Source organism: Leptosomus discolor, chromosome 11 (assembly GCF_034619465.1).
Source record: "Leptosomus discolor isolate bLepDis1 chromosome 11, bLepDis1.hap2, whole genome shotgun sequence".
NCBI lineage: Eukaryota > Metazoa > Chordata > Aves > Leptosomiformes > Leptosomidae > Leptosomus > Leptosomus discolor.
The window spans coordinates 9,253,276-9,273,442 of record NC_141401.1 but is presented as its reverse complement, the minus strand read 5'-3'; the positions used below and the strand labels follow the sequence as shown (position 1 = coordinate 9,273,442).

General features: G+C 45.4%; 1 protein-coding gene across 1 annotated transcript; it reads right to left on the bottom strand.

Moving 5' to 3' along the window:
• Positions 1-903: 903 nt before the first annotated feature.
• On the bottom strand, positions 904-19,697 carry TICRR (TOPBP1 interacting checkpoint and replication regulator). The gene is made up of 22 exons (XM_086471707.1): positions 19,041-19,697; positions 18,198-18,483; positions 17,381-17,622; positions 16,905-17,148; positions 16,249-16,384; positions 15,367-15,509; positions 14,414-14,626; positions 13,694-13,842; positions 12,848-12,942; positions 12,393-12,486; positions 12,150-12,229; positions 11,589-11,831; positions 10,906-11,002; positions 10,568-10,640; positions 9,721-9,861; positions 7,690-7,780; positions 7,092-7,153; positions 6,125-6,280; positions 5,221-5,378; positions 2,726-5,021; positions 1,390-1,500; positions 904-1,031 (listed from the first exon to the last, which is right to left on the bottom strand). Exons 1-22 carry the CDS (start codon positions 19,695-19,697, stop codon positions 913-915), a joined length of 5,886 nt encoding a protein of 1,961 aa, XP_086327833.1. The 3' UTR covers positions 904-912.
• Between the last annotated feature and the right edge of the window lie 470 nt (positions 19,698-20,167).

Here is a 20,167-nt window from a genome sequence, read left to right as displayed (position 1 = left end):
GTGCCTCAGGCACTGAATCACAGCTCCTGCTGGCTTCATGGGGTTAGAATGAAAGCACGTCTGTCACAGGCAACTAAGTCACTAAACTTAATCAGTTTAGTAAAGGGTGGTCTTTGAACTGTCATCTCCAGTTATTCCATCAAGTTTTACCTCTCAAGGTAAGCCAGTCCTCTCTGGCTCACTGCAAGTTTGCAGAAAAGGCCAACAGTTACTCCATCAGCACCTGCTTACCCAGCAGCAGCCAGGAGCAGATACACCAAACCATTCAGGATGAAGAGGGAGAACCAAACTCCCCTCCTTCCATGTTCCCAGCTAAGTTATCTTTCCCCTCCTCTGTACTCTTTTGGCATTTGTCAAGTATTTCTGAGTAATTTACTCAATCTGTCAGAGTTAATCTGCTTTTTACTTTCCTGGATGAAACTAACGGAGGGATCCAGTTTGTATCAGGACAGATACACAGCAGGAGCATGCAGCTTGTTTTGTACCCATTTACCTCCAGAATCTTTCCTCCTGCAGCTCCAGTCCCTTGCCCATCACTTGGGCTAAAGACAGATTTCTGATTAAGTGACACAATGAAAATTCCCATCAGTTTATTTTACAAGAAAGCTGCAGAAAAGTGAAAATTCTCCCTCGTCTTTGCCTAGCATAATTGAACTTTTGCTGTAGAACTCAGCTGCCATGTGCAGAAGTGCCAGAAAGACCAACCTAGACTTTGAATGGATGGAGAGATGCCACAACTGAGGTTAAAAAAACCCTGTTAGAGTGGTCCTTGCTTCCACTGTCATATACTCACATCCAGTTTCCTACCAACAAGACAGCTACAGTCCAGCACCAAATACAAGGTCTTTGTCAAAAAGCACGTTGTACAGCTGGGATAATGCAAAGTTTCCCATACTGTTCTGGCTCCCAACTTTAGCTGAGCAGCTTTTTCCGTAAGTAAGTCCTGCTAAGGGGACGCTTCCTGGAAGCCATGATGTGGAATGGAGACAGCTCCTGGTTGGTAGTAATTTGGAAGGCATCGGATTCCTCGTCTACAAAATAGAAAGAATAAATTAAAGCCACAATTTGCCAAAGTTTACTGGTGACTCCAAGAAGCCAAATACCAACTGGAAACAACAAGAACAGTAAGCTGCACTCCCTGCTGAGCTACTCTCTTCCCTCATCGTTACCTCCGCTCCCTTCCAAACTTCCCAGTTCATGCCAAGTTTCTTGGAAGTGTGCGAGATGGAAACGCTGAATGCAGAAGTGGCAGATACACCACAGGCTTTCCGCACAAAGACCAGTCCATAGCACAGCATGCTTTCGTTCTCATGCAGCTGCGGGCAAGCAGAGAGCACACCCAGCCTGCTGGAGCCCAGCCCTTCCTCACAGCACAGCACAGGGGGTTACCTTGCACACGCTTTCTCCGAGACGGTGTCTGTCCCTGGCACAGCAGCGGGGACTGGGTCAGCGCCAGAAGGCTGCTGGCAGAGAGCGCACTCTTCACCGGTGGAGTTGAGCCTGGAGAAGCACAGCGAGATGCTGCAGCAAAGTGACAAACCCAAGAGTGCTTTCAGGTAAGTCTCATACAAAGCCTTTATTCTACCTCAAAACTTCCATCAATACAAGTGATACTTTATCTGAAAGAAAATCTAGGCTGGCACAGTGGATTTCTGGCTTCAAAGGTAAACGGCAGTCTGGAGTTAGCTCTTAGTGCGATTCATTTTCTTAGGTGGTTTAGTAGAAAAGCTCTTGGCTACTATTAAACATACTTACTCTCCAGTTAACTAATAACTGTTATAGCCATAATACAAAAACAAGGTCTGTAGGTACAGAACGTCTCTTAGAGGACCAGCTTAAGGCTAAATGCTGCCATTATTTCATGTCCTGAATATGGTCTAATGCTGCTTTGAAGTCTGACCATTTTTCTCTGTGACACCTATTACATAAGTAAGACATTGCCTCTGTACACAAGCCTTTCCTTCCAAGAGGAAACACGAAGATTAATACACTTCAGGGCATGCAGTGACTATAGAACAACATCTGTCATAGTCCCCTGTAACGTGCCATTTCTTGAACAATACTGGATTAAGTATTTGAAATTCACAAGGCCTTGCTTACAGAGCTGAGACAGCCTGTTTCACCGAGGTCAGCTGAATCATCTGTACACACAGCAAGAACAAAGAGATAGTTTAAACTTAAATCCCTACCAAGACATTACCGCCAGCCAGGTGATCATTTTGATACCCACTTTCAACAGGCCTGCCACCACAGGCAGACAGAATTGCAGCACCAATAAACACCAACCTCCATAGGACTCACCCCACTAAGGCTCCAGTCTATACTGAAGTAGCCAAGCTTTAGACTTCAGACAGTTGGCTGCAGTGCTGGGAGCTGGGCAGAAGCAGCTAGCAGCACCCACACAAACCCAAATAAATCAGCAGCTGAACACAATCGCAATTCTCCCTCCCTGAGTTCTCAAACTTTCCTTTTAATTCTTCCAGCCTCCTGCTCTTTCATATTTCTCTTATCTCTCCCATCACTAATACTCCATTGATGAACTCCTCACATCCAGTCTGCCTCTCCACATAATTAACTTCCATGTTATTTACAACCCACTCTCCCCCTCCACCTCATTCTCCCAAAGATAGTCAGACAGAAGACAATTGTGTTCTTGTTTTTGTCTACCCCACGTTTTCAACCATCTCTGAATTTCAATGGAGAGTCACTTGTGCCACTTAATTACCTGATAAAAGGAAGACATCATCATCCCCTACACAACCGTGCTGCTCGGGAGTTATGAGCGCACATGCTCCTGGTTTCTCGGGAAGCAGAGAGTCCATCCTTGATTTGCTTCTGTAGCCCTCATCTGTGGAAAAGGCAGTGAGATCAAAGCCGCACCTATCAGTGCAAGATCTCTTGGCATCACAGTTCTCCTCTTTTTCTGGTGATAGATACGTAGAGACCCGCTTCCGAGATTTCAAGCCAAAAGTTCCCATGGCAGAGTCCTCATCAGCCCTGGGTTCAGAGTCATTAGGAGATGCCTGATCCTGCAGCCTGTAAATCCCTTCCAGTTCAAATTCCCCAAGAGCATTTGTTACTTTGCTGCTGCAATGCTCCAAGATCTTCATCTCTCCTTCTCTGCCTGTTGACATCCTCTTCTGTTCATCAGCATTCTTCTCACTTTGACCACAGCTAGCGTTAGCAGTGCTGCCTGCTGCTCTCTTTCTCCGAGGCCAATCGTTGATAGCATCAGGGGTAGTCTTCCCCTTCTGCTTTGGAGAAGGCGTCCGGGGAACGCCTGCTTCTAAGGGGGACGGGGAGGTGGCATTAGAGGGACAGCTTGTTGGGGTATATGACTGGCATATGTAGGTCTGTCCTCCACCTTTCCCAGGTGTACTGTGGAAAGAGCGAAAGCAGGACGGTGAAACACAGGCAGCCGCTAGTTTTCCCGGGTGCTTGCTACACCCGGTCATAGCAAGATCCCCAAAGGGGCTTTCTCCTCCCTTGGCTTTGCTGGCACTGGCTTCAGGTTGAACTTCCAACGATGAGCAAGAGCCAATTTTCTTAATGCGAAGTTTGGGCAGGCCTGAAGCTTGCATTTCAAGTTCAACTTCGTAAGTTGGTGAGCTAGCAGAAGGCACTTTGCAACAACTTTTAGGAGCAGTGAACTTGGCTAGAAGTTGAGCATTTCCCATCCGTGCTGCAGCCTCCCGCTGCCTCCTGTCTGCAGTGCAGCGTAGAGAATAGGCAGGAGCAGACTTTGGCATAGGAGGTGAAGCATTCAGGGCAAATCTGGAGTGTCTCTTAAGACTTGGAGCCTTCAGCCCCACACATTCTTCTCTCAGCAGGGTTCTTGGTTCCAAGTTATCACTAACTGTTTGAGAACCACTTAGGAAGGACTCACAGGTGTTTGCACTGGAGTTCCCCTCCTTAACCAATTGCTCACCCTCTGTCTCAGCATTCTGTGCATGTACCTGCCCTCCAGCAGAAGCCTTTGGAGACAAATGCTTTTCCAAGTTTTCCAAGTCCTCTCTTGGGGAAGACTTTTGAGACGCTACATCCATCTGTTTATTTTTCTCCAATACAGGAGTATTTTCAGTAACTGGGGACTGACAAAGCTGAAGGGTTTCTACACAAGAGTTACCACCGCTATCATGATGATTGTCCTTATTTTCAGAAGGTGTTGCCCATGCAGGTGTGAGGTTCTCTCCTCCAGAATTTGGTTCACATTTGGCCCGCTTGGATGCGTGAAACAGGGACCACAGCGAAGGGCCAGTAATACCTGGAGATTTTTGCAAAGATGATTCAGATGCACTAAGTTCCCAGCCAGTCTCCCTAGCCTGCATGTGGGAAGGCGAGCAGATTGCCACAGTGTTCGTGGAACTTTCACAGAGAGAAGGACGGAGGGGAGGCTCTAGCCTCACAGCGAGCTGTGATATTTCTGCACTCAGTGGGCTGGTACCTAATTTTGAACCTGGATCTTCATGTTTCCTGGGAGTACTTTCAGTTGCTTGAGATAATGGATCTGACTGCACCTGAATTTCCTTTGGGAGGATTTGCCTTCGAGTACCAACTGGAGATGCTAATTTTGAGAGGTATCTCAAGGAACGTCTTGGAGTTTGCAGTTCTGTAAAACATCTTTCCTGGATGACAGAGGGGGAAGAAGCAGCTGGATTTGAATCTGTCAGAGGTAATAAGGCATTAAGCACTGCGAACCCTTCATGCTCTGGTGTTTGTAAGCCATCCTCTTTGCAAGGAGGGGAAAGTCTTTCTGCTAGAGAACAATCCTTAGCAGTTACTTGCAGTAAGTGAACCTTCTTACTTTCAGTTAATGCAGATGGTGACTTGACCCTTTGTACAGGATGAGAAAAGTACTTTCCCAAACACTTAGCTGCAATCTGCTTAGCAGCTGGACTTTTGCCAGGAGTCTTCTCCAGTTTCTGTGGGGTCCTGTAGAGAAGGCGAGGTGATCTCCTTGGTAGCTTACTGGCAGAATTCAGTGGCTTCTGGGCAAATTTATGAGGTGTTTTTCTAGGAGTCTGCAGGGGAAAAAAAAAATAAAGAATCATGCTTGTTCTATTCCAGCAAGGTTATCTACCTCTCTTGATATTTACTTCTCAAGATTTAAAACACAAAAACCATTTGATTAGACTTAACAGAAACACTAAATTTAAGATGTGTAGGTCTCACTAAACACACAGAAAAAGGGGATGGGAAGAGAGGGGTAAGCGTTCCTACCTGACAGGCAGTCAGCTCCTCTAAGTGTAAGGAATCTTTTCTTGTTCTCCTGCTTCCAGGTGAATGCTTCACTGCAGGACTACATGTGTCAACGACTGCACCAAAGAAAAACCTCTTGGGAGTCTGGACAGTGGGGCTCTCTGAATGCCGCTTAGTGCCTATAAAGTGAAACAGCACAATTCCACTAACACCGAGTAACGTGCTATGAACAGTCGTCTCAATCACTTCAGAAATATGGACAAGTAGTGTACAAAGCCTATAGCCCTGGCATGTTCTTTTCTAGCCAGATGTTAAAGCTTCACCAGAATCATTGTTATTTCCCAATATGAAACTAATATCTGTCTGTAGAAAGTGTGTTCTAGAGGGGAAAAAAGTACAAACCAGCCCAGTCTCTTACTCTATTTATAGCTTGTAGCTTAAGAAAGTTCTGGTTCATGACTAAGGATTCTAGTAAGTACAATATTAAGAACTAAATGTCGCCATTTATAGCTGATAATCCTACAGAGAAAGTCAGCAAAGAAGATCCCATCAGTCATTGCTTTATGCTGCCACAGAGTAGAGTGAAAGTAAGCTTTGAGATTTCTGTCCCATATTTTACAGGGATTTCACTGCATTTAAGGAATGAAGACTGACAATCAGTGGTATTCTGTTCGATGGGCCTGACTGGTTTCTTAAGTTGGCAGTGTATTCATCATAGAAATGCTGCCTTACCATTCTCCAAATTCAGATTCCCAATTCAAAAATAATTACTGGGGATGAATTTCTGTCTACAGAAGATATTACATGCTTGCTCTTAGCTTCTTACAGTCTCTTGTAGTGTCAGATCAAATCAAACTAAACTCAGAGCTGTCCATGCCAGCTTTCCAGATCAGCAATATCAGCCTGCTCAAATCCCATTCGGTACCTTCTACATCCTGCAGCGTACAGCTCTCCTCTTCTTGTCCCTGACGGACTCGCTGTGAACTTTGGGATCTGGGCTGCGTAGTGGAACAGAAAACACCAGAGCAGGTCCTATTCAAAGACAGCTGTTTGATGCGTGGGCTTCTTCTCAAACCTGCTTCTGAAAAGGAAAGGACATTGGAGATTGAGCCCTCTTTCTCCCTCAACAACAGGGACACCTTCAGGAACAGTTTGTAACTGAAAAGAACACACTCTAAAAAACCTTCCAAAACTCTTCATAACTATCTCATGTAGGAAGGCAAGCATACGAAGAAGAAAGCTTCAACTTTCTTGGGGATTTGGAATATTAACGCATGATCTCCTTCCAAATCGTGATGCTCCCCCCTCTTCTAAGTCACGACTGCTCTCACCCCTCTCTAGCAATTACATGGAAAGGAATGCTAGAAAAAGCCATGTTCAATTCACATTATATCCAGGTCAAATGATTAGTTAATTCTCCTATCTCTTTACTAGTGATTTCATCTTCCTGCTTGCCCAGCCACCCTGTTTTCTTCTTCCTTCCTGGGGATAAGAAACAGCAGCAGCCAACATAACATCGAGATGCTCCACGGAGCCTGGTGGCGACCTGTTACAGCAGGAATCAGAGCAGTGTTAGGGTCACAGCACATTAAACACACCTACATGTGCTGGTTTGACAGTAATTATAGCAGCTCAGAATCTTGTTCACCCTCGAAGTCCTTCAGGTATTTTCATTTTAAAGAGTTCCTATCTACTTTTCTTTCTAAACTTAACTATACAGGGTTGTCAACACAGTGAGCAACAAGCAGTTCTACGAGAGGACGCTGTGCTCCACCAACAGAACAGTACAATACTTTTGTACTGACTATTCATGAATTACCTAAATTGAAGCACGCTCATCTTACTAACGACAACACTGCAAAACCACCTTTAATCAAAAAATCACTGCTTACCGTTTATGGCCTTCTCTGGAGATTCTTCTACAACACCAGTGTCACAACCTGGATCAGAAGACCTTGAGAAGAAGTAGACATTTTGGACTTGGCATACTGTCCACATTTACAGAAACAGAACTTGCCACACAGACTGAAAAGCAGTACTTGATTCTACAACAATATATCGCTTTCTGGGCTGCTCTAAGCGAGCAATTAGTAAGCACTTTGCCTCCTATTAGCATTTGATTGAGTATGGGTACTGTCTAGCTGTATAGGTATTGGAATTAATATTAAGATGGAATTAACATGGAATTAAATGCTAAATTTCAGTCTGGAGTCCATAAAATACAGCACAGGCCTTTACTTTAGAAACCCTTGAAACAGTAACTGAACCTAAACAGAAGTTAGCTGCAGGAATCAAAGCACCCTGACTTACACAATGAAGCAAGCAGTATTTCTCTCCACTCAGACAACAGAACTTAGCTGCCAATGATTCTCTTACTGCCTGAGCTGAAGATGACACTTTGACCACAAAGATGACACCTGGTTGTTCTGCACACAGCCATTAATTAGACATCCAATACTTATTGAAGAAAGTCAGAAAGAGCTTACTCACCGCCCTTTGATCTGCTTATGTAGTAGTCTCCTGGAGACCTGCTTATGTAGTGGCGTCTCTGCAACTCTCTTGGTCAACAACTTGCGATGATCTAAAAATCAAGCAAGAAATAGAACAGCACACGATTCTAAAGCAGTTAAGACACATACATAAATAGGGTTTTGTACAGGCTTCAGTTTAAGAATGACAGCCAATACAGAATCATTGTGCATCAGTCTCCCAGCACTCACAAGCTATCATCATTTCAGGGTCCAGTGTCTACATTTCCTTCCCACTCCCACAATAATACAGTATTGAGTTTGAGAGACACATAATTAACAACCTACTGAGATAACTTTCATTTTTCATTCACAGATCCTTTTTTAACTGCACATTTTTAACATCAGTTTACTTTATAAGACAGAGTTCAGTAAAAAATAGGTTTCAGTTTTTGAACACCTTCAGGGATGGTGACTCCACCACTTCCCTGGGCAGCCTGTTCCAATGCTTGGCCACTCCTTCAGTAAAAAAATTTTTCCTAGTGTCCAATATAAATCTCCCCTGGTGCAACTTGAGGCCGTTACCTCTCTTGACCTGTCATTTGTTGCCTGGGAGAAGAGACCAACACTGGCCTCACTACAACCTCCTTTCAGGTAGCTGTAGAGAGCAACAAGGTCTCCCCTCAGCCTCCTTTTCTTAAGACTAAACAGCCCCAGTTCCCTCAGCTGCTCCTCATAAGACTTGTTCTCTAGGCCTTTCACCAGCTTTGTTGCACTTCTCTGCACTCTGTCCAGCACCTCAATGTCTTTACTATACTGTGGCACCCAAAACTGGACACAGTACTCAAGGTGCGGCCTCACCAGTGCCCAGTACAGGGGCACGATCACCTCCCTGCTCCTGCTGGCCACACTATGTCTGATACAGGCCAGGACGCTGTTGGCCTTCTTGGCCACCTGGGCACACTGCTGGCTCACGTTCAGCCGGCTGTCAACCAGCACCCCCAGGTCCTTTTCTGCTGGGCAGCTTTCCAGCCACTCCTCCCCAAGCCCGCAGTGTTGCATGGGGTTCTTGTGACCGAAGTGCAGGACCCAACACTTGGCCTTGTTCAACCTCATACAATTGACCTCAGCTCATTGATTCAGCCTGTCCAGATCCCTCTGCAGAGCCTCCCTACCCTCCAGCAGATCAACACTCCCGCTTCATTTTGTATCATCTGCAAACTCACTGAGGGTGCACTCGATACCCTCATCCAGGTCATTGATAAAGATATTAAACATGACCGGCCCCAGAACTGAGCCCTGAGGAACACTGCTTGTGACCAGTGGCCAACTGGATTTAACTCCATTTCCCACGGCTCTCTGGGCTCAGCCATCCAGCCAGTTTCTAACCCAGCAGAGCACACCTGTCTAGGCCATGAGCCACCAGCTTGTCCAATAGGATGCTGTGGGAGACTGTCAAATGCCTTGCTGAAGTCCAGGCAGGCAACAGCCACAGCTTCTCCCTCATCCGCTGGGTGGGTCACCTCATCATAGAAGATGATCAGGTTGGTCTTGCCTCTCAGGAACCCATGCTGGCTAGGCCTAATTCCCTGGAGGTCCTGCACTTGCCATGTGAGCGCACCCAGGATGAACCACTCCACCATCTTGCCTGGTACAGAGGTCAGGCTGACAGGCCTGTAGTTCCCCGGATCCTCCTTCCACCCCTTCTTGTAGGTGGCCATCACGCTGATAAGCCTCCAGTCTTCCATTAGCCAGGATTGCTGATAAATGGAGTGGCTTGGCAAGTTCCTCTACCAGCTCCCTCAACACTCTCGCATAAATCTCATCCGGCCCTATAGACTTGTGAGTATCCAGTTGGCATAGCAGGTCATGAACTACTACCTCCTGGATTATGAGGGAATCCTTCTGGTCTCCATCCCCACCCTGCTCAGGGGGCTGATTATCTTGAAGATAACTGGTCTGACTATTAAAGACTGAGGCAAAGAAGGCATTAAGTACCTCAGCCTTTTCCTCATCCTCAGTGACAATCCTACATGTGCAAATCATGTCCTACCTTTAGAGCCTTCAGAAGCGCATTGGTATCTTAAGCCTTCTACAGCAGATACTGACTGGCTTCTAGGCATCTTCTTCATAGACCTTTTTGATGGTGAAAGTATGTCTTCATTGAATAGGTTCCTCCTCACCTTTGTAACCTCTGTGAGGCAAGATAAAGCAAGAAATTATCAGATTAAAAGGAAAAAGGGGCAGAAATCAGAGGAAGATAATTTTGTCAGGCCCGTAGAGATAGGAACATCACATACCAGCATAGAAACTTAACATTTGAGAGGCCACAAAGCATTGAAAAGTTGTTTTTCTGCTACTAGAACATGTTCTCCTCTAAATCAATCCTGTACTTCTCTTACAAATTTGCATTATTCGCATTATTCCAGCAATAAACTACAAGCAGATGCCACAGCAGAAACAGCAGCCAGTCAGTGTCCCAGATGGAGCAACATTAAGTAAGCTACAAAATCCCAACTGAAGCACATGCTTGTTCAGAGAACGCATATGGGATGTAATTTTATGAAGTATTTTGCAGAGAGCTATCCTGTTTCCAGGTAGAGGAATTCACTCTTGTCCTCGTTTTCTTTTCAGGCCAGAGAAGATGGAAATAATTTCAAGATTCAAGGAAGAATGGAAAGGTTTCCTTTTAACAGGATACATGATTTAAGTTTTCTGCATGTGAGTATACACAGAATACAGTGATTATTTTTTCCTCAAAGTTTTTGCAGTATTCAGCAAAACTTTCCTTCAGATTTCCTGCATGTTTCAGCATAATTTCATCACAGCTCACTAAAATTTACAGGAACAACATCTGCTGATGACACGACTTTCCATGGAAAAGCTAGACGTCAGTATACCTTGCACTGCTTCTTTCTGCAACAAAGGGATCTGTTGGGACTTCTCAGTGGCAAGGTAAGAACGCAAATTCTCCTGAAACAAAAAAAAAAAATTAAAAATTGAAAAAATTAGCCTCACCAGCAGTTTAACATTACGTTTAACTATTATGAAAATTAACTGTAAGCTCCGAATCATACGTTATTTCAGTTTCTCCATCAAAACGACTTTGATCTCTGTACAGCTGATACAGGGCATACTCACTAAGTGAATACTTAGTTTTTGCACTCAAGCGTCACTGCACAACGTTGCTGCACTCCTGCAGAAGCAAACCCCACACAATCCTTTTGGAAGAGTTTACCTTTCTGATGGGATTCTTGGCTATCTTGGGAATCTCAATTTGACGCAAGTTCTGTGGCGCTTCTGTCATGCTCCTGTGTCTGGCCAATACATTATTCCTTTAGAAAGCATAAAAAGATTAAGTTAAAATGAGATCAGAAGCATAGTTATCAACCTAATGACAATTAAACTTAGGTTTGACTCTAGAGATAGGAAGTCTCTACCTAAATTCAGATTGTGAATTGCATTGGTACCTCATTTAGGTTACAACGCTGAAGGTGACTCGCAATACAATAGCTATACCTGACTTCAAGGTTGGTATGAAACCTCGTTTCACAATTTGCTAAAATGTACACAGGATACCCAACATAGAGGTCTACAGTAAATTGTAGTTTTAACTTTAACAATACAGGGACACCTACTGCACAGTAGAAAACCCTCTTCCTCTCGTGGAAGATGCTCATGAACTCTACTTTTGTATAAGATCCACATACAGAATAAGATTTCATAGAGTCAACAATGGCAAGTTAAAATGAAAAACAGCAGCCCTTAGTATTTCTCTCAGGCTTGCAGAGCTATCAGCAGGTGTCAGCTTGCCCAACCAGCTAACCAGCAACAGAACCAAAGATGACCAAACTGTAGTTTAGGTAACTCCTCAGTCGCAGTCCAGGCTGCAACAAGCTGCCACTTATCTGGAATTATTACCTTCTCTTTTTGGCAGATCTGGTGCGCAGCTCCTCCAGCTGGTCACTCTCAGTGCGGAGGGAAACAGCACTGGGAGTTAAGGCAGATGATAGAGATGGTGGAAGGCCTGGAGATTTGCTATCCAGAGTCATGGAGTCATCACTGAAGAAGTCTGAAGGCAGAACAGATGCCAGCTTCGGCGGTATTTGTGTACCAAGACCATAATAAATATCTCCAAGGGTCTTCGGTATAGAATTCATATACCTAGAGCATCAGAGAGAACCCACATCAAATACAGTCCCCCACAAAACTGTCAGTGTTTCAATCCCAAGGTTTGAACTAAACCTTTGTTCTTAAACGTCAATTAAAAAACCAACTGAAAAACAGCGGTTTTTTTTTCATTAGTTGAAATTACGTGCTTACTTTTTCTTTAATCAAGATAAGTATAACAAACAGAACACGTCTAAACTTCTGAAAATTACAAAGATGAGTAAATCAAAGCTGTAGATTGCTGTTTACTCAAAGGAGATAGCCAACCAAAACCAGTCCCCAGGAACACTTCAGTCATGTTAAAGAACTTACAATTCTACTATTTCCTCCAGAAACTTTGTAAGATATCCTGGGTCCTCAGTCAGACATAAAATGCGCAGCATATCTGTCACCTGGAAGAGAAAGTCAGGTGGGAAAATGGATTGTGACAGTTGCAACAACAGATTTCTTTAGCAAGGAATATAAAGTGTTACAGTAGAATCAAGGGAAAACTACAGGTTCCAGGTACCAGGCTAGTGCCATCCAGAAACACAGCCTGGTCTGTAATTTACTTGCCTCTTCTAACAGCTGCTCCATTTCGTCAGTGTTGCTTTGCAGTGAAGGGCACTGAAGACATAACTCAAGGCGCAAAAACACCTGAAGTCGGCACCTAAGAACACAAGTAATCATTCACTGCCTTTTTTCTGGGGGAACAGCATATTTACTGTGAAAGGCATGCTCCAAAAAGCAATGGGAGGGGAAGTGGCTCCTTTTGACAGCATCATTTGGTTATTTCATTTCGGTGGCAGAGGAGACGCTTCATTTCTGATCTAGGCTGCAATGCTTATCACACAGAAAATGTATGTTTGCATTTAATGAAACGTTTTTACTGTGACCAGAGAGTCTCCTTGGAATATTTACCCCATGTAAATACCTGTACAAATGGAAATTTGTACCAAAAAGCCACCATTAAAAATTGCTAACGAACGCCGCGGTATCTCAGAGGTTGAAGTAAACGGAGTATCTCATACTCTCTGACTTTGGTCTCCTTCTGTAAGCCATGCTGTTGTCTGAGCATTTTGCTGGTCTTCAGGAGATGGTTTCTGACTCTTTCCACACAGGCCACCTGCAGACACAATTACAGCAAAAACTTCAAGTCTGTTCCCTGTCTGCAGGACAGGCTTTTTCCCCCTCCTCTCTTGACCCATTCTTTTGGGAACAGCTCCATTTTTTTTTCTTCTCCTTGAAGGAAAAGAATTCTCTTTCAGTAGCGAAGTCGCAATGGCATGAGATATAGAAGACCTTATAGCTTGAAGTCACAGAGAGGGTCACTCGCAGCTTCAGGCCTTCTTCAGTAACTACAGATTTATCTTTCACAGTATTTTTTTTTAAAAACTCACAAGTTCGCCAATTTTGGTTTCAGTGAGTTACTTTATGTCTATAAAAAGTGTTAAAGATTGTAAGAAATACCTTGAACTATTTTTCCTTCCTGGAGAAGTAGTAAGCCTAGATTGTGAAGCAAAACCAAACAACGTTTGCAAGAAGGCAAAATGTTTTGCAAGAATCTATTTTTTAAAATACTGCCTTTGAATACATGAAATTAGAATTCAGAGGTCAATGTAAAGGAAAAAGACATCTGTGCAACCTCTAGCAAAGGTGTAACCTGATAACTGAACTGGATCATCCTACATTCTTTACAACTACCCACAGTTTTCCACTCTTGAGGTGGCACAGATAGAAGTAGTTAGTGGTTGTGGTTTTGACTATGTGCAACTGTGCATAAAAACCTCAGGTGAGACGAAGGCAAGGTAGCCTGAAATAATAAAAACTTTAATTTCCAGATCAGTAACAACACCGACCACGTGCTCTTTACCAACCTCTTTCTCTTTGGCATCTTGTACTTTCAAGAACCTTTTAATGGCTGTGATCATATTCTGGGCACACACAGACGAAAGAACTGCCTTGGCAACAGCCTTCTGGTAGCTTGCAGCTAAATGGGACTGCAGTTCCTCCTCAGTTTTGAAGTCTGCAAGGGAAATGGTTTAAGTTAACTAAATGCCTGTACATCACACCTTACTGATAAAACACTCTTTCCAGCTGAAGAAGGGAACAGAAGGGGTCATCAGGAGAGGTTTTCTCCAGCAGAGACACATCCAGACCACAGAAGACTAACAGAAGCAGTCCCAGGTCCAGACCCATGACAAATGATAAGCTTATTCTGAGTAGATCGGCAAGCTTTTGGGTTACTGTAGCAGCCAAGAAATTTCCTTTACTTCTGCATTAGTAAATAGAGGGCTTCCCTCTATTCTTTTGGTTAAAGAAAAAAGATAGTTCCTTATTGCTTTTTTCAGATGGAGGCAAGGCAGGACACTAACTCCAGCAGTAGCTGTAATACTAGGTTGGAAACATTTATAGGAACTAACCAGGAGAAGGCTGGAAAAAAATAATGACTCTGTGCCAGGCTGAGGATACAGAAACCCAAACATTTATCTGCTGCTCCCTAGCACCCAATATTCCCTTATTATCCTTCCCTCTCCCTTCTATAAAAATCCCATACGATCACCTACAAATATCAGGACTGATAGCTCAACACACACCTAATGATATTTTAAGCGTCTTTTCCTTTTCTTCCACCTTTTCATCCAATCTTTTTGCTGAAAGCTTCTGTGGAACCTTCTCATTCACTGTTGGTGGTACACCATCAGGTTGAAACTTCTGAGCTTTTACATTCAGTCTTGCTACGTTGAGCATTTGCAGGGATCTGGACATGGTCTTCATCTTCTGCCTGACTGGAGTTCGGGGAACCCCACCTGCAACACCACAAAAAGGGAGTTGTACTGTCAGACACAGTGGGGCAGGAACGCCACCCAAGGTAGAGCATAATACTGAATTCTGTGTTACTGTCAAGTGAGATTAGTAACCTTCTAGGGGAAAACACGGCCCAAAAGGTTTGTATTTCTCCATGAAATAAATGTACAGGCAGCATAGCAGGCAGCTACTCCTCTAAGTAAAAAGCCAGTGAAAACTGTTGGTCTGCATAAGACCTTATATAGGTATAATCAGAAGTTACACATATAGGAAGCAATCTTATGTCACAGAAATAGAAACAGCTGACACAGCAAGACTTTGGGATACATCAGGTCAGGCTATAATCAGCTGTGGTTAGGGCACTGAAATGCAATGACTAAACTCTTCTGGAAGAAAGTGGTTTACTTCTCCAAATTAGAACAAAGGTGAGAGGCTGCAACACTTACTAGTAGTTGGAGCGGTCCTTATTTCAACAACTAGTGAAACTGCAGAGCTCTGCATGCTGCTTTTTAACAGTTCTGTCAGTCACTGGGCAGCCTTGAATTAGAGTCATTTGGGTTGTACAAAAGGACAATCCTAACACTAGCATGCAAATGATGCTGTCTCAAAAGAAAATAATCTAAAGCATGCCACTACTCAGGACAGTCCAGATCTCTAGGGCTCATGCATTAAAAAGGCCTGCTGAGAAGTCTTTACCATCTTTAACTGACAACATGCACATATAATCCCAAAGTACACCTACGTCTTTTTTTGTTATTTCCTGGCCCAGCTGCAGCAGATGCTTCATTGAATTTTCTCTGGTAGAGCTCAGACAGACTTTCTGAGAGTTCCACTTCAGACCAGCCTGCATCATCCTTCCCGCTGGCACAAGGAACCTGCAGGAGCCTATATAAAGAGCCGTTCAATAGTTATCAGAAGAGCTGGGCGTGGGAGGCATAGCCCTCGTTCCCAGTGGACAAGAACCAGGTTTTTCTAGGTGCCAGTCCACATCAATATAGTGGAAGTAACATCTTAGTACTCTTCAAATGCCTGCTCCCCAAAACTCTCACTTAAGAGATACAAACCACCCAAACCACTCTCTTAAAAGGGTCACACCAAGCTGGAAACAAGCATAACGAGTCACCTGATGTACAATGGATACCCCACTGACCCATGCCACAAAAGTACATAAGCAGCTTTGTGCTATCTAAGGTGTCCTGCATTAGACTGTTTTACTCAGAAAGCTCTTTGAAGAAAGCAGGCTTATTTATTTGTACTAAACACCAACTGTGATAGTGGTTGTGTAATCTTCCGTATCTTGCAGTGGATCTTATACCATAAGAGCAGCTGAAGCCTGGCATTTCCCCAAGTAGCTTAAGGTCATTTTAAGAAGTCACCTATATCACTCCTGAAACCATCAAGATCTTAATCCACACAAACTGCTCCCCAAACATCCTGTTCTCAGTTCCTTTTGTCTGTACACCAAGGCATAATGAAGCAAATGCACACTGTAAACAGAGTACAGAAATAAAAGCACTAAGAGGAGCATTTCATTCTAGAACTCTGAGCATTGCTACAGCCCTAGTCCATTAACAGGAAGCAGAAATCTTTGATTATTACTCAAAGACATGTTTCAGAAAAATACCTGAATGACTCCATCAGATCTGAGCTTGCTCCACAAGCATTCGATGCAGGATACCATGCTTCAAGCACCGAAGGATGCCAGCCTCCTGTATGGGACAGTTCCCGCTGGACCCACTCTGGCATAGGAGTTTCTTCACCTGTGAGCAGACACACACACACACACACAAAATTAGAAGGAACCTAAATGAAGTGGCAGAAGGCCCCAGCCTTCACAGCAGCTCTAAGGCAGAGGTTTCCAAACCTTGGCTCCTGGAGGGGCAATTTAATAGCCAATACATCAGACAGGGAGGCTCATAAGAAGATTCACTAACGCAACACAGGTGAGATAAAAGCAGCCTTCTTGCAGCCACACTCAAAGGCTTTACTGTGTGACACGTTTTAGGAAACCTCATTGTAAAAACTTGTCCCCAAGCACAAGTAGCTGTGCTTTTTCTACAAGCTAATGGAAATTAATGCTCTTCCAAAGCAGAAAGATACAGCAGTGCAGATTCCTGCATCACATCACAAGGCCTGAGCCACAGAAGACAAGACAAAATGAACAAGTCCCCAAAATAAGAGACTCCTCATTGAGGAAACCATCAGCTCTACATTCTTCCACTCCAAAACAGATCTAGAGATGATCAAAAGATGGTAAGTTTTGCATCTCCTGACACCTACCCATACCGGCCAAAGAATCTTCCACCAACGTGTCAAGTTTACTCAATACACTATGCACAATATCTGGGAGGTGAAGAGGATGGTCTTGGGAAGAGTTCTCCACTACAGCTCCTTCAAGGTTGCTGAAGTTTAGTGATGCAGCCTTCTCAGTACCAAGCACAGTCAGAACTGCAGTACTCTCAGAAAGTGGTGATAAAACAGCAGTGCAGGGGCACCAAGTTTTGGAGAGAGATACCTCAGCAACCTACATTAAACAAAAATAAAAGTTTACACTAGCTAGAAATACAGAGCACTGTACAAACAGGTTATAGATTTACGTGATCTCATAAGGAATGTTCTGAATTTAGCTACAAATGAGCAATTTGCAGTGCAACAAAAATTGCTATTATTGTCTTCACAACGTGATATGCTGCCACCCCTTTTGTCACAGCTCATTTCAGAATAGATATTAGTTTAAGGCAAAGAGAAAGATTTACCATGTGCAGTTCTTCAGTCACTAGACTCCTTAACAGCTGACGAAACAGTGACCTGTTGCATTCTGCCCGTTCAGCCTGTGAGCTCTGCAGTAGCCAGCTCTCTGTGAGAAAGTGGCCAGCCTGCACCAAGCTCCAGCCCGTCAAGCTGCCTTTCAGGAAGATGTTGACTGGACAACGCAGTTGTCTTTGGCTCATGGCGAGGGGCTCCAGGACCACAGCACAGCTTTCCTGCTTCTTTCCTCCTGTGCAAGGATAAGATAAAGCAAAACTCCTAAAGCAAGTAAAATGGGTTTTTTCATCTAGATGAAAAGACAACTTCAATGCAAAAAGATTAAACTAGAAGTAGCTCTACAGTAAGTGTATTGCAGAACTGACCTCCTCCCCACGCTCTCAAGGAGCTCAGTGCACGAAGGGACCCCTAAAGAAAGAACCAGCATGCACTGCATGTTGCTTTAAAGCTAACCTGTTTTCTCTTGAAGGGGCTTTGTATTTGTATTCTTAGTTTAGCTAAACTGAAGCTGAGACAAAGCACATGTAAGAAAAGGGCGTACACTTATACAAGTTGGGACCAACAAAGGGCTCTTCATGCATCCAAACTTCTGGAAGCATGAAAAACCGAAGAGACTAAATCAGAAATATGAGCTAGTATCACTTCTATCAGAGGAACCAGAGTACACACATGTCCTTCTTTTAAAAAAACAACTTAGGCTCTTAAATATCTGAAGTAACTTCTACACACACTATTCACAAAGGAAACTCATCAAGGACCCTGCATGAGAGATCACAGTTATTACTATACACTTTTCTTTTTTATTACCAGGCATGCTGAGAAACAACGTTCCTTCTTGCTGGGGGAACACTGCTTGAAATACAGAGGGCTTTGAGAACAAGCAGTTCAAAGTCGCATCCAACGGCAGAAGCACGGTCCAAGGCACATTCTGTGGCCCCGGGGAACTTGAGTCTCCAAGAAAGCCACGAGCCAGATCTGTCCTGTGGTGACTCAAACACTGCACTAAGGTTTCAGATGGCAAGATGGTGCCTCCCATCTGACAGAGCAGTTCAAACATTGTCCAGTATCCAACGTGATCTGGGGATTCGATCAGCTGAAATAAGTAACAGAGAGGTCTCAAGTTAATATTGACAGTGAGATAACCTTCATCCAAACACACAAAGAATGCATGCCCTTAGAAAAACTGGCACACAAAAGTATCCAAAGCATCTAAACACGGTGCTTTCCAAGTGTTTTTATGGACTTTATTAGCCTTCACGGGAACCCAATAAAGAAAATACCATTCCCACCGAATTAAGAGGTAGCCAATATTTTCAAGCTGGGGTTTTTGAACCTGGTATCTAGGCACCTGAACTATCAGACTGCTTATTTGCAATTCTGAATAGCTGTAACTCCCAGCTAGCTCAACGTACAAGCCAACCCAATAACTACTGTACAGTTACCCAATTAGAGATAGGTCTCAGTCTCCACGTGGGTGACTACCAGTTTCCAGTCTCTTGCTGAACAAGATTACATGGCGTCAACTGAAGATCCTTCCCTACCACTCAAACACTACAGCCTAAAACTGCTCTCCCTTCTCATACGGAAGGGTAGCATGGAACATGGCCACTAGTACTCTTAGCTCAAAGCTGTGCGGTATAATCGCGTTACCTGAGACCACTCGGCAGTGTCCACCCAGAACAGCGTGATTTTCTGGTTTGCAATCAGCTCCTGGACACTCTTGGGCAGGAGTTTCTCCGCCAGCTCCTGAGCCGTGGGCGGCTGACGAGGGAAGGAAGGAGCATCGCTCCCCGACACGAACTGCCGCAGCTCCCTCTGCGAGTGGGGGCAGGGGGAGAAGAGGAAGACGGCGTTCACAAAGCCCTCGGGCGGAGCCTGGCTCTCCGGGGGCTCTCCGTTGGTCAGCCCCGTCCTTCGGCTCCGACGGAGCGGCTTGGCGGGGGATGCGATCTCCGGCCGGTCCCACTGGAAGTCGAGGAGCGTCTCCTTGAGGCCGTTGTGGGTGAGGGCGGCGCGGGGCGCCGGGCCGGGCAGGACGGCAGCGGGTCCCCGCATCCCGAACCGCTCCGCCAGCTCCTCCTCGAACCGTGCCCAGGCGCTCGGCCCCGGCGGGCGGAATCCGCCACCCCGAGAGGCGCCGCCGCGCCCTCCGAGCGAGTCGAAGAACCTGAAGGCCCAGCGGAGGCGGGGCAGGCCGAAGCGGCAGCCCAGGTGGTTGAGGAGCCGCAAGGCACCGCGCTGGAGCCGCGCCCGCCGCCCCGGGCTGGCGGTGTCCAGCAGGAACACCACGCTGTGGGAGCACGCCATGGCGGCCGCCTCACCGCGGCCCAGCGCGGCCGCCCCCGCCGCGCGCGCGGCCCAGGGGCCCGGTCAGGGCGCGCCCGCCGCCATCGCCCGGTACAACTGCTGGCGCCCTCGCCCCGCGCGCCCTCATTGGCCGCCGCCGAGCGCCCGCCCCCGCCATTCCTCGCTTCTCATTGGGCTGCGGCGGCGGCGGCCGCGTGGTACGCCTGCGCAATGCAGCGCCCGCGCTTGTGGCGGGCGGGGGGGCGAAAAGGAGGAGTGGCGCCGGCTGTTCGAGCGGCGCTCTCCGCTGATTGGCTGACCGCGGCGTGCGTGCGGGGTAGCGCCGCACTCCATTGGCGAGAATCCATGAGGAAAATAGAGGGCGAGGCCAGCGTGCCGATTGGCCGCCGCCGCCGCCAATTTAAAATTAAAAGCCGGCAAGGGGGGGAGTGTGGTGGTGATATTGTTGCCTTCTTCTCCTCCTCATTGGC

Bases quoted from the DNA above. Each gene is read 5' to 3' on its own strand.
- TICRR (XM_086471707.1), bottom strand. From the start codon at position 19,697: ATGGCGTGCTCCCACAGCGTGGTGTTCCTGCTGGACACCGCCAGCCCG. The intron at 18,484-19,040 runs GTAACGCGATTA...TACTTATTTCAG, and splicing joins ACACTGCCGAGTGGTCTCAG to CTGATCGAATCCCCAGATCA. The intron at 7,154-7,689 runs GTGAGTAAGCTC...CTTCTTCTCAAG, and splicing joins CATAAGCAGATCAAAGGGCG to GTCTTCTGATCCAGGTTGTG.